Raw genomic sequence first — 12,841 nt, forward strand, 5'->3', positions numbered from 1 at the left:
TATCCACCGTATTCCAGATTAAATGAGACACTTAAATAGGGAGAAGATTTTTCACAAGTATAACATTCGTTTGTGGGAATCTATTGTGGAAAAAATAGAACTGTCGCATCTGAAAGAGAACTCATCTACTGTTTCCCAATTATGCATTTTGAAAAGCACCAACAAAATTCCTTTTTGTCTACTCATAAAAGAGATAACATGAAAGGCTTTTTTCTGTTTTGTGTGTGCATCACTTAGTGCATTAAGGTGATTAATTTAATAAGCTAGTTACAAAGAATGAATGGATAGTTAAACATAGGTTTGCATTTTGAGAATTGCAGGAAAATAGGTACTGTATAGAAAAACTATTCCATTTGTTCCTGCTGTGATATTCACATTTCCATTCTGTTTTACAAAGACTTCATTGTAGGAATAGCAAGCACCCTTTGTTGGCAAATGTGTGTGTGTATGTGCCTTTTCTCTTCTTCCTTTTGAGGTATAGCCTACCTCAGCTGCTAAGAGATCTCCTTTTTGAGGAACTACAGTAAATTCATTCCTGAAAGAAAACAAAGAGAATCCTGTATAATCAAAGGTTGTGAATAAACCGATTCCCATGAGAGAGGTGCTTCATTCTGATTTATCTCAGTTCATCAAAGACACCTTTCTTGAGCTAAGTTATTTTTTAAAGAAACAGTTAATGTGCAAGTTTGTTTCCATTTTCATCCCCTCTTTTACAGGTATAAGAGATACCGATCTTTTGCTCATGGACATTACTTATAGTTAGAAATACGGGTTGGATACATTTAATAATTGAAAAGAAATAAAAAAGGAAATGGAATAGTTTCATTAAAATTGGAAAAGGTCAGAATGACAATCAACGATGTTAAAGTTCATTAGCTCACTGAAACTCAGGATCAGGTTCTACTACATTTTAAGCTCTGCAGGGATATCAGGTCTGCTTACATTCTGCCCCTAATATATAAATTTCCAGGAAGACCACTCTGTGTGAGCCATCTTCTAGAAGATTTGAAACTATCTATTGATGAAACTACCACCTGTACAATAGCCAAATTCTGTGTTGCCACAATGAAAATAAGGTTTAACTTGTTAGGAAATAATCATTTCTGATTTATTGATCACTTTAGATTTAACACGTCCTAGCTATTTTGTTTCTAAACAATATATATATATTTACTTCATAGCCTTTAATAGGTTTGCATAACTAATTCATGTGCCATTATACACATTTCTATACATTATTTTAACATTGTTATGCTAGTATTTATCTCATCCACTTGATTATATTGTAGTGTTGTCTTTTTTGTGGAGGGAAGTTTTGCTGGCTATTGATTGAATACATTATTATTATTATTGTCAGGGCTATAAGTATATAACACATTCAAGACTCATACCACCAGTTTGCATATATTAACTATTGCAATTCAATTCCTCTCTGTAGTTGGTTTTCTAGATATGTAACTTGCAACCAACTGATTTTATCTCATCAATGATTTCATAGGAATTCCTTTCCAAAAAAACCCTTAAAGTTAGTACTCAATTTACAACCACAATTGAGCTCAAAATTTCAGTTTCTGAGCAAGGTAGTTAAGTGAATTGTGCCACATTTAATGACATTTTTGCCATAGTGTTAAGTGAGTAACTGCACTGTTGAGTGAATCATACAATAATTAAGTGAATCTAGCTTCCCCCGTTGACTTCGCTTGTCAAAAGCTGCTGGGATGGTTATAAATGATGATCACATGACAACAGGACAGTGCAACTGTCATAAATATATGCCAGTAGCCAAGTATCCAAATTTTTATCACATGACCATAGCGATGCTGCAATCATAAGTCTGAAAAATTGCAAAAAGGTACATTTTTTTCAGTGCTGTTGTAACTTCACTAAATGAATGCTTGTAAATTGAGGACTACTTGCATTGTAACTACCACTAAGATAAAGATAAAAGACTCCCTTGAGTCAATTTTAGTTATTTAGAACTTCATGAACACTTCCACTTACTTTTCTTAGCAACAATATGGAAATGGCCACAGCCCTCCAGGATCTAATTTTCAACTACCCATGTTAACTTGGTTGCATTTCCTAGTGATCTCCAATCAAAATAATAATCAGATCCACCACTGCTTAACTTTTCATGATAAGTCAGTATTGCTGAATACAGGTAGTCCTATCTGTTATTAATGTTAGAACACTTGTCACTCCTAATCTTAGGAGCATAGGTTTCAAGGTAATAATGGGGCTAATAAGATTAATAATGGTACCAACACACCAACAAAAAAATAACCCGAAAGATCCAATAAGTGATTCAAATCTAAAATCAAGATGCTCTTATTAGATATGAACCAAGTGGGAATCAGTAATCGAAGCCTAATCTTACTGATTTTTCTTTTTTGCAGTTGGTATTGTAATGAAAATGCTGACAAAAATGTAAATTTGTTTTATGCAATGCTATAGAAGAAAATAGGCAATCTGCCCAAATATTCAAGTTCACATTTTCTAATATGTAAATCCCTTTTTAAAATTTGTTATGAAAATTAACCACTTATTTTCACTATTTACTTCTCTTAACCTTACTGCTTAGACCTATTGAACATATTGTCTGGCTGGCTTTTATAATATTTTATATTAAAGTCCTTCCTTCCTTCCCTTCCTCCGGTCTTTATCATCAATACATTTATCATAGTGTTGCATTTCCTCTGTCACCTGGGATTTTGGAGAATTGCAACTTCAAAACATTTGCATGATACCAAGCTAGGCATACATGACCTAAGGCAGTGTTAAAATGTACTCCTAGATCTGCAAAATCAAAGTTATTTGTCAATCTATATTAAAAAATAATACAATATTAAAATTCCATCAGTCATGAAAAGCAGTAACAGCAACAAAATGCATCAATTTTCATTTTAATATGGCAAATACTAATAAATATAACCCATAAAAACAGAAGCTCTTTGGGTGACCTCCATTATTTTTTAAAAGTGGGAAGCAGCCCTGAGTGGGGGAAAAAAATTTAAGAAACATAGATGAATCTAAGGCAACAGCTAAGGGATCCTGTGCTTGATTTCTGGGATCCATATTAAATAAGGATTAACAAAAAATGCCTAAATTTTCTCAAAACATGCTAGTACAGTTAAGACTTTGCCTAACTGGGATTTCTCAGTTTCCAAGCAGTATCTCAAAACTATGCTCTTTCAAATGTAAAAAGTGTGTGCCCTAGAAGGATTTCTGAAATTATAAATGTGTTGTGTACATCATGAACTGTCAGAGAAGGATTGCCTAAATATATTTGTATAATGTACAGATATATTTAGGCAATCCTCCTCTGACAGTTCATGCTTTGAAAAACACTTGAAGTAATTGAAAAGTTGTTAAAAACAGCTTTGATTAGATTTTTTTTAAAAAGTCTTTAATTTCCAAGAATTAGTATAGTGTTGTATTTCCCAACACGAATGCATTATTATGCACAAACAGGAATTCAAACTCACCTTGCAGTTCTTTTCAGGTGATGTAATTCACAAATAGATTCTATTGTATAAAAATAATGAAAATCATTCTTCCTCTCTCACAAGCTTCTGAAATTTATATTAATAATCTGAGTTCTAAAGGCAGATTTTTATTGGAGTTCAATTATTAAAATTAAAAGATTTTTTTCAAAGCAGGAGATTGTTAAATAAATACTCTTTTAACTACCAAAACAAATAAGAATGAGAAAATCATCCATAGAATGCTATTTCTAATTAAACATTTATGCTGACTTGACAACACATTGCAGTTAACTAGTTTCTAGCTACTATGAGAAAAAAATTGTTATAGAGAAGAGTAGCACATGTGGAATACAATCTATTAGTAAGACGCTTTGGACACAATAAGACATAGTTCTTAGTAAACATCACTGCTCTTGTTTATAATCCAAAGAATATCTTTGAACCCTCTTTTTAATAGTATTATAATTACAATTAGTTTCAAAGAAAGGATAAAATAATTTTTATTTTTCCAGATGTTACTTTTTCCATAAAGAGAAAACATAAAGAGCATGAGTGTTTTTAAGCAATGTTAAATTTAAAAACAAAACAAAGGCTTACCTTTGAAGGTTAAAAACAGAATGTGAACCCCCAAAATGTGCCACAGTATCATGAAATTGATTTTTCTCACTACATTCATTTCAGTGCAGCAGCTTAAGGTAAAAAATATTGTCCAAATTGGTGCCCTTAATTAGGAAGGCATTTTAAAAGTCATTTGCAGGCTCTTTCCAGTTCGATAAAGTGAAATGTTAGGTAGTAGTAGGGAATGAAACTAGCTTGCTGCATACGGCTTTTGAACTTTGAAAATGCTGCAGATGCTTTGGCCAAGCTTTTCTCATTTGAAATGCATGGCAACCTGTATCAGTATTAGTTACATGAGCCCCTACGCTCCTACTCCTCTGTGGAACTGAATCAATCCTTTATAATGCTTGGGGAGAGCAGACCTGGCAAGCCACAATACTTAAGAGATCGTTTTGCATATCAGCTTTGAAGTTTCTAGCAATCAGGATCTACTGTCTCCCTTTAAATATATACATATATATTCAAAATTCAAGCATTTAGAAAAGTATCTGAAAAGTTAATAAAGTAATGTTTTCAGAGTGAAAATAACTAGCAAGCATGCAAGTTGTAATTTGAAAAAACATGTTTTTTCTTTCTTTCTGACATTATAATATTCTTCACAAGGAATCTACTATAATATTGTGGCATTTGGGGTATTTCCAATCCATTCTCTCCATCAGAGATAATTTGAGATTGATTTTTACATTTGCTTTTCTGATATTGTTTTATAGAGCTTTCTGACTACTATGGACCACATTTTGATGCTTTCCCAGTCACTGTTCCCTTATGGAAGAGCCTCCCATGGAATCAAGAGTCACAGTGAAATTCACTTCTGGGCGTTTGATGACTAGTTAACTGTTGATGCTTTTAAAAAATTGTTACATTCCTCCCTCCCTCCCTCCCTCCCTCTCTCTCTAATTTATTATTTATTTTCAAGTTTTATGGACATTTTAATTAGTTGAATGTTTTTACTACATTGCTAAAAACTACTATGGGTCTTCATTAATTTGACCATATACAAATAGAACAAAGTTTAGATCAATTGTGTTTTAAATTGATATCAAGTTTAATCAGTTCTGGTGGAAAATCCTTATCAATTACTTGACATCATGATATATTTCATTAACGAGCTAGAAAGCAACACTCAAATGGAAACAAGGCGGGCAACTGCAGTAGTGAATCAATTTAGTACATAGAAGTATATCTTACAAGATCATTAGAAAGACTGTTCTATATTGACATTACAGGATGCTCCTTCACTTAGGAATATGATTCTGTTAACACTTGTAGGAATGTAGTACCAAATCTATTATTTTTCTCCTTCAGCTCATTTTCTGGTTTCTTCTATTTCTTCACTAGTCAGCAATTGCTGCAATTGCAGAAATGCTTGGAGCCTAGCTAGCTGCTTTGACAAAAACTAAAAAAATGTTCAAAAATGAGCAAAGAGCAGCATTTTATCTTCCTAACTCATCTGTGTGGAAATAAAAAGCCATTATGTTCCTGTGCTTTAAAATGTTTTATCCAAGCAATTATAAAAACTGTTCCAAGATTTAGAGGCCAACTGACTCAGTATGATTTTGGGCAACAGTAAAGAAAATAATGAACAGCAAGGAAACCCTGTGTGTCTGGAAGTTCTTCATTTCAATTTTATTTAGAACTGGAACAAAAACAGTATTTTCTTTTAATATACGCAGAATATTTTCCATGGGAACAGGATGGTCTCTTACATACGATTACAAATCTCTGCTGATAAGGCTTATACTTGGAAAAACCTGGTACTATGAACAGTGTAACTTTAGCAGCTTCAGTCTTCTACCTTCTGTTCATTACACACTTAAAAGCATCTTTTAAAAGCATATATAAGTATACTGTCATGGCTCCGAGTAATGCTCCCAACCAATTCAAAACTGAGGCCTTGGCTTCCTCAAAAAGACTCCAGCTGAATCTTGGCTTCAGCTAGTTGTTTTCAGAGTTGACACATACAGCAAATGTGTACACATATTCCCAGAACACTGAGATTATGAACATTTTTTTCTTTTCAGACTGATAGAAAATGTTCTAGAATGTGGCTGAATTCTATTATCAGTAGTTAGGAAACAATATGGAAGTGGAGAAGCCCACTGCTTAAGACGCAGAATTATTTAGGAAAATGTGAAACCAAATAAATGAGACACACTAATTTCATAGTCATCACTAGTATTTTTTTTTCAAACAGGAAATTATCCTCCCTTTTCCAATAAACTAGGCCTGTTGAGAAATCAAAAATCTTACGGATATATGAAGCTTTTGTCTCCAAGAATTCTCTTAAATATCATAATCTTTCCCAAGCTCTAATGAATTGACACATCCATGTTGTTCTCTTAGTAAAATTGAAGCATTTTTCTATTGCTTTCTTCCAGGATTTTTTCTACTTCCAATAGTTTTCAGTTCAGGGATTTCCTGGTGGTCTCAAATATTAATCAGGCCTAACCTCATTTAACTTTTCAAAATCAGAGTTCTTTACAATAGTTAGTCTATCAAAGGAACTATGGAGAATATGATTAAAATGGTGTTTGGGATTATATATATTTATTTATGTATGTATATGTATTATGTCACAACCCCTGGTATGCCCAAATATGGGAGGAAGCATACTGCTTCCTTTCTCTGTCTATCGGCTCATCACAAGAGACCATCCAGACAGAAAGCCATTATTTTTACTGTTGCTTTTTGTTACATTTGTGTTGCATTTGTGCTGATAAATAAAGGGAGACTAGTATAGATCTATTTCAAGCTATTTAGCTCTCATCAGCCAGCCATACCCTTATATACACACATATACACACATACATACATACATACATACATACATACATACATACATACATACATATACATACATACATACATACATACATACATACATACATACATTGAATTTACTTTATTTGTATGCCGCCCTTTTCCCTGAGGGGACTCAGGGCGGCTCACAATTCAAAGTGGGGGGAAAACAAACGAGTTACAGGACATAGAGACCATACACAGCTAAAAACACAACAATCATACCATTCAGAGTGGGGCTGTAAGTCTTTAGCCCCAGGCCTGTCGGAACAGCCAGGTTTTAAGGGCTATGCGGAAGGCCTGGAGGGTGGTGAGGGTACGAATCTCCACGGGGAGTTCGTTCCACAGGGTCGGAGCAGCCACAGAGAAGGCCCTCCTCCGGGTAGTCGCCAGTCGACACTGGGCAGCTGATGGAATTCGGAGGCCTAGTCTGTGGGATCTTATTGGTCTAGTGGAGGTAATTGGCAGCAGGCGGTCTCTCAAGTAACCAGATCCAATACCATATATATATTGTATATATGTATATGTATATGTTTGTATGTAGGTAGGTAGATAGGTAGATAGAGATTAAATATTGCTTTTTCATTATAGAGGGAATTATAGGCAAGACCGAGAACTTTGTGTGCAAATCTGTTAACACTACAAACTAATATCTGATATAGAATCTGGCAATACATGGGAGATTACATAGGAGACATTAGATATTTCTATAATTTGAAAATAAATTATACAAACAAGCCTTAGAAATTCTAATTAAAACATAATTACTATTTTACTATGGCCCAGAATTCCATATATACCTTCTTACACTGTGGTAAAAATATTTACTATTCAATTTAGGATCACAATCTACAGCATCCACTGGAGGACTTTGCAAGTTTTGAGAAAAGCCTATGCAGCTGAAGTGAAGCCAAAGAAACTGAAATAGGACATATTTCTTATTTACACCAGATAGAATCAAGTGTTAACCCAATTTACTGTATTTTTTAATGGAACTGTATTTTTAATGTCTAATTAAGTTAGAATTCATGTTGAATAAAACCTTAAGGCTGCACTAAAAGACAGAAGTTGAAATATGCTAATATAATTTTAACACTGATTCTAATCATGGATACATTCTGTATCATATCTATGAAGCATCCCCCTGAAACATCACAAAAACAGATTGAAATATAGTTCTCAGAAACACAAGTTATTTATTAAATTTTATCCTTTATTTCAAATAGACAAAAGTTTCCTTTTAACGATAGGATTTTTGGTAACGTGCACGAGCACCAGGTCCACCAAACTTCTTGGACTCACAACGTCGAGGATCAGCAACTAACAAGGTCCTATCGTACTGGATGAGGATATCCTTTATTTCCTTCTTAGAAGCTTCATCAACATCTTGAGAAAAATAAAACATGTGTATTAGACTTTGAAGCTATTGTTCATAATCAGTCCTATAATATTGCTCAGAAATTGTAACTTATAGGAAGTATCAAGAAGTAAAATCTTTGAAGAAACAATTTATATGGTCAATATTGGCTTAAATATACATGGATGGAATGAAAAGCAGCAAAAAATAAAGTTAATGAAAACTTACATTTCTGGTAATAAGCCACCAGTGCTTTGGAAATAGATTGCCGAATTGCTGTAGAAGAAATAAGTAAAATAAAATATTAAGTTGAAACAAAAATGCTGCATGTTGTAGTAAACGTTAAATCAGATATTTTAACTATGGAGTCTTTTGAGCAATACTTCAGATTTACATAAGTATTTATTTATTTGTATCTCTCTTTTTATTTTTACAAAAAACTCAAGGTGGCAAACATATCCAAACCCACCTTCTTCCTATTTTCCCCACAACAACTAGTGGGTTAGATGGAGAATCACTGGTCCAAAGTGACCCAGCTGGCTTTCAAGGCTAAAGTTTCAAACAGGAATCAGAGTCAACTGCTTTCTAGTCTGGTGCTTTAATCTCTAGATCAAACTGGCTCTCTGGTATCTATACATATGTATAAACAATGGTAAATAGCAATAATCTGCTACAAAGCAAATCACCAAATACAATACAGCAGACTTCTCTAAACTTGTAAATTAGATGGACTATCAATCTAGCTAGCTAGGGGCTAGTAAAATACATCTAGAAATATCCAGTTAGAAAGTGATTAATACAGATGATAACAGATTTTACAAGTATATATATTGTTATATTTGGATAGCTGATACATTTAATAATACAATTTTCTGCTGTAAAATGAGCTGCTCATACCGTATATCTGAGCCACATGACCACCACCCTTCACACGGACTCTTATGTCAACTCCTGCAAAGCGCTCTTTGCCCAAAAGAAGTACAGGTTCAAGCAGCTGGGAGAGAAAAAGCATTTTTGTTATAGTCCTAAACAACCTTCCCATTCAATGCAGAAATGTCTGCGTAAACATACATTAGATTTATAGAATACAGGCTATCAGTATTCTTTGAAATAACTATTTTTACATCACCAAATGAAATTATAATAAATATTCTGTTTTCATCTAAGAAACGTATCTTGCATCTTAACAACTTACCCAATTATTTTATATTTTAATACAATATCCTTAAATTTCTCCAAGAGTTACAACTAACTTGCATGCAATGACACAGAAACAAACTGAATCATTCCATTTGTTTTTAATCCTTTACAGTTTACTGTATTCCAGCACAAAAGTACTGTATACCAGAACTAAACAGTACTACTGACAGAAGTCATTCAAGCAAACATCAATATAATTCTTGCCTAGTTCTCCAAAAATGCATGTAAAACTTTGGAACCTTAATGACCATACAAGTGATTCTGAATAACATGGATAAAAGGGTTTTACAAAAATGCTAAGTATATTTATCAAGGGACAAGTCAAACCCACTTGGATTTCACTCTCCTTTTACCAGAACTATAAGTTTTTAAAGAGGAGGGAAAAATTAAAATAAACAGTTATTAGTTTATATACACACACAAAACATATTATATTTACAAAGAAAATAACTTACTTTGTATTGGAGAGTTCTGGGTTCAATCATTTCCAGAGGCCGTCCATTCACCTTAATCAGGCCATTTCCTCTTTTGCAGTGAGCAACTGCAGTAGCAGTTTTCTAAATGGGGGTTGGGTTGGTAATAAAAATATTAGGCTAAATTATACCATTTAAGACAGATAAGCACTGCATAAAGTATAAACATCCAGAATAGTGCACTACGTACACCACTGTTAATTATCCTGGTATATATATCTTGCTATTGAAACCAATCAACTGAAACTCTTATCTAGCCCACTTTTTGTTGCCATGAAGCAAGAAACCTAAATTATAGATGCAATTGTCAATCAACTAAGAGGAAACTCAAAAAAGGAATCCAGGGATTAAAAGATGAAATAAGTACATTCTATTGCGAAGCCACTGAGCTCATTCCAAACATTTATTTATTATGTATGCAATGTGTTTGCCAGGCAACTCTGGGTATTTGAACATGAACTGGTGTTAAAGTGCCTTGCATATTCGGGAGCTGGCAAGAATGGGTGTTCATGAAGGATAAGCAACCTATTCTCTACGGCAGTGGTCTCCAACCTTGGCAACTTTTAAGACTTGTGGACTTCAACTCCCAGAGTTCCTCAACCAGCAAAGCTCTATGGTAACAGTCATTTTGGTTAACGGTAAAGGATGGCGGGAATTGTGGCACCCTCTTTCCATCTTATTCCTCCACGTAACCCCATCCCCACAACAGATCTAACAGCTTATCCTCCCCGCCATCCCACGTGCCGCAGTTAAAAGCGCCGCACGCGGAATAGAGAAAGCGCCAAGGGAGCACGTTTTCCTTTGCCAAGGTTTAGGCCGCAGGTCTTTAAACTTGGCAACTTTAAGACTTGTGGGCTTCAACTCCCAGAATTCTCCAGTCAAGTTTGAAGGCCTCTGGTTTAGGCCAAATCCCGCCATTCAAGTGGGAAAACGTGGCTGTGGGAGGAGTGGCCATTGCGCACAGAAAATGAGAAACGATGGATACTTTTCGGCGTCGGAAAGCCGGCCGGGCCAAGCTAACTTTCGGGCAACGAGCGCAATCCGTTGCCCCCGCTCTCAATTTCTCGGCTTTTTATGGCGGAAGAGGCTAGGGGCTTTAGGCCCGTTCGAACTACCACGCGAGCCTCACCTTCCTGCCGAAAACCTGGACGCTCTGGAGGGGCCCCTTAGCCGGCATGGTGCCTGAAGGAGACAGAAAGACAAACCAAAGAAGTGAGTGACCAGGCCGAAGCGCCCCCTCCCCACCCGTGCAAAGCTTGGACGAGCAAGAGGGAAAATCACCCACCTTCTGCCCAAGCAGCAGCGAAAGAAAGAACAGGGTTTCCCAACTAACTTTCCCAGGGGCCGGCTCGGCCGGAAAAGGTTTAGCGTCACTTCCGGAAGCGCGGTACCGCGCTTTCCGGCAGCCGCTCTGGTTTCTGTTTTTGTCTTCCAGCTCTCGTTTCTGTGGGTGGGGCGGCTTGTCGGAATAGGCAGGTTGTTTCGGCTAGGGGTCTCCAACCTTGGCAACTTTAAGACTTGTGGACTTCAACTCTGGGACTTGAGGTTCACAGGTCTTAAACTTGCCAAGCGATGTCTTTCAGTGACAGAATGGGACTTATTCGTTCCTCCTACTAAGAGCAGATGCACCAAAGACAAATTCCTTGTGTATCCAATCACACTTGGCCAATAAAGAATTGTACTGTGTTCTGTTCTATTCTATTCTATTCGCGTTTTTTTCTCTCTCCGATTAAAGTATGATTTCTATCCACTTATTTTAAAACATGGAGGAGGTGGCTGTCAAAGATATGAATAGATTGTATTCACGTGTAAGTTACATTTCGGCATATTACGCTGTGGGAAACCAATCGGTTTGCTTAGCTTAATTTCGGTGTCTTATGCAGACTCAGAATACTTGTTTGAGAAGACAGTGGCTTCACCAACCATGGGTAAACAATGTGTGGAAATGCATGCTTCAGATCAAGGTGAATGCTAGAAGACCACTATTGCCAAATTACAGCCATCTGACCGGTTAACTTCGGCTTGTTTTGTTAAGTTTAGTCATGGTTGCAGTAAGATTATCAATTTATTTGTTTTCTGTGGAGCTTCAACTTTGGATTCAAGATATTTAGTATAAACTGGAGGAATATTTCCTACATTTAATAATAGAGCGCCCTGGTGCCACATTAAGACTAACTTGAGTTAGTCTTAATGTTATAAAATGGCTTCACACTGATTTTTGTGCCACAATGACCAGCTTACAAGGTAGGCTTATATAGAAAGCAATTAGTTTTCTTAATTAAAATTCATAATCATATAATGAATAACTGATGCCGCTCCTCGTCAATTGAAGAATACATATGAACACAATGACACAAAAACACAACTTGTATACAGGTAATCCTCGATTTACAACCATTCATTTAATAATGGTTCAAAGTTATATTGAAAAAAGTGACTTATGGCTGGTTTTGCCATGACCATTGCAGTATCTTCCTGGTCATGTGATCAAAATTTAGATGCTGCTTCCAAGGGTGGGGATGCATGCATGTGCTTGCCTGCCACTTTCATGCCCCAGTTCCAAAAGTCTCAATGCCTGGTATTGGGCCGTGGCCCAGGTATTGGTGACCCCTGTTTCTTTTTTTCTTTTTTTCATTTTTATTTGGGGTTTTTATATGCCGCCCAATCCCAAAGGACTCTGGGCGGCTTACAAGAAATATAAAAAAAAACATAACGACAAAGGCCTTCTGCCAATTACCTCCCTGCGTCCCATCAGATCGCACAGGGTAGGCCTCCTCCGAATTCCATCCGCCAGTCAGTGCCGACTGGCGACTACGCGGAGGAGAGCCTTCTCAGTTGCAGCCCCGACGCTATGGAACAATCTCCCCGTGGAGATCCGCACCCTCACCACCGTCCAGGCCTTCCGCACA

General features: G+C 36.0%; 2 protein-coding genes across 2 annotated transcripts in view; both read right to left on the reverse strand.

Moving 5' to 3' along the window:
- OTOGL (otogelin like) overlaps window positions 1-4,161 on the reverse strand; it is a 104,218-nt gene extending 100,057 nt beyond the window's left edge. The window contains exon 1 of the mRNA XM_087722549.1: window positions 4,083-4,161. Coding sequence (XP_087578675.1) covers window positions 4,083-4,161 — 79 coding nt within the window. The remainder of the gene's footprint in view (window positions 1-4,082) is intronic.
- A 3,933-nt stretch (window positions 4,162-8,094) lies between these two features.
- RPS16 (ribosomal protein S16) lies at window positions 8,095-11,301 on the reverse strand. Its single transcript, XM_014065026.2, has 6 exons — window positions 11,218-11,301; window positions 11,062-11,114; window positions 9,915-10,016; window positions 9,157-9,253; window positions 8,488-8,535; window positions 8,095-8,288 (listed from the first exon to the last, which is right to left on the reverse strand). Exons 2-6 carry the CDS (start codon window positions 11,107-11,109, stop codon window positions 8,143-8,145), a joined length of 441 nt encoding a protein of 146 aa, XP_013920501.1. The 5' UTR covers window positions 11,110-11,114; window positions 11,218-11,301; the 3' UTR covers window positions 8,095-8,142.
- Window positions 11,302-12,841: the final 1,540 nt, after the last annotated feature.

This window comes from Thamnophis sirtalis, unplaced genomic scaffold (genome assembly GCF_051295495.1).
Source record: "Thamnophis sirtalis isolate CommonGarterSnake01/CBP01778 unplaced genomic scaffold, rThaSir2_p1.2 scaffold_9, whole genome shotgun sequence".
NCBI classification, from domain to species: domain Eukaryota; kingdom Metazoa; phylum Chordata; class Lepidosauria; order Squamata; family Natricidae; genus Thamnophis; species Thamnophis sirtalis.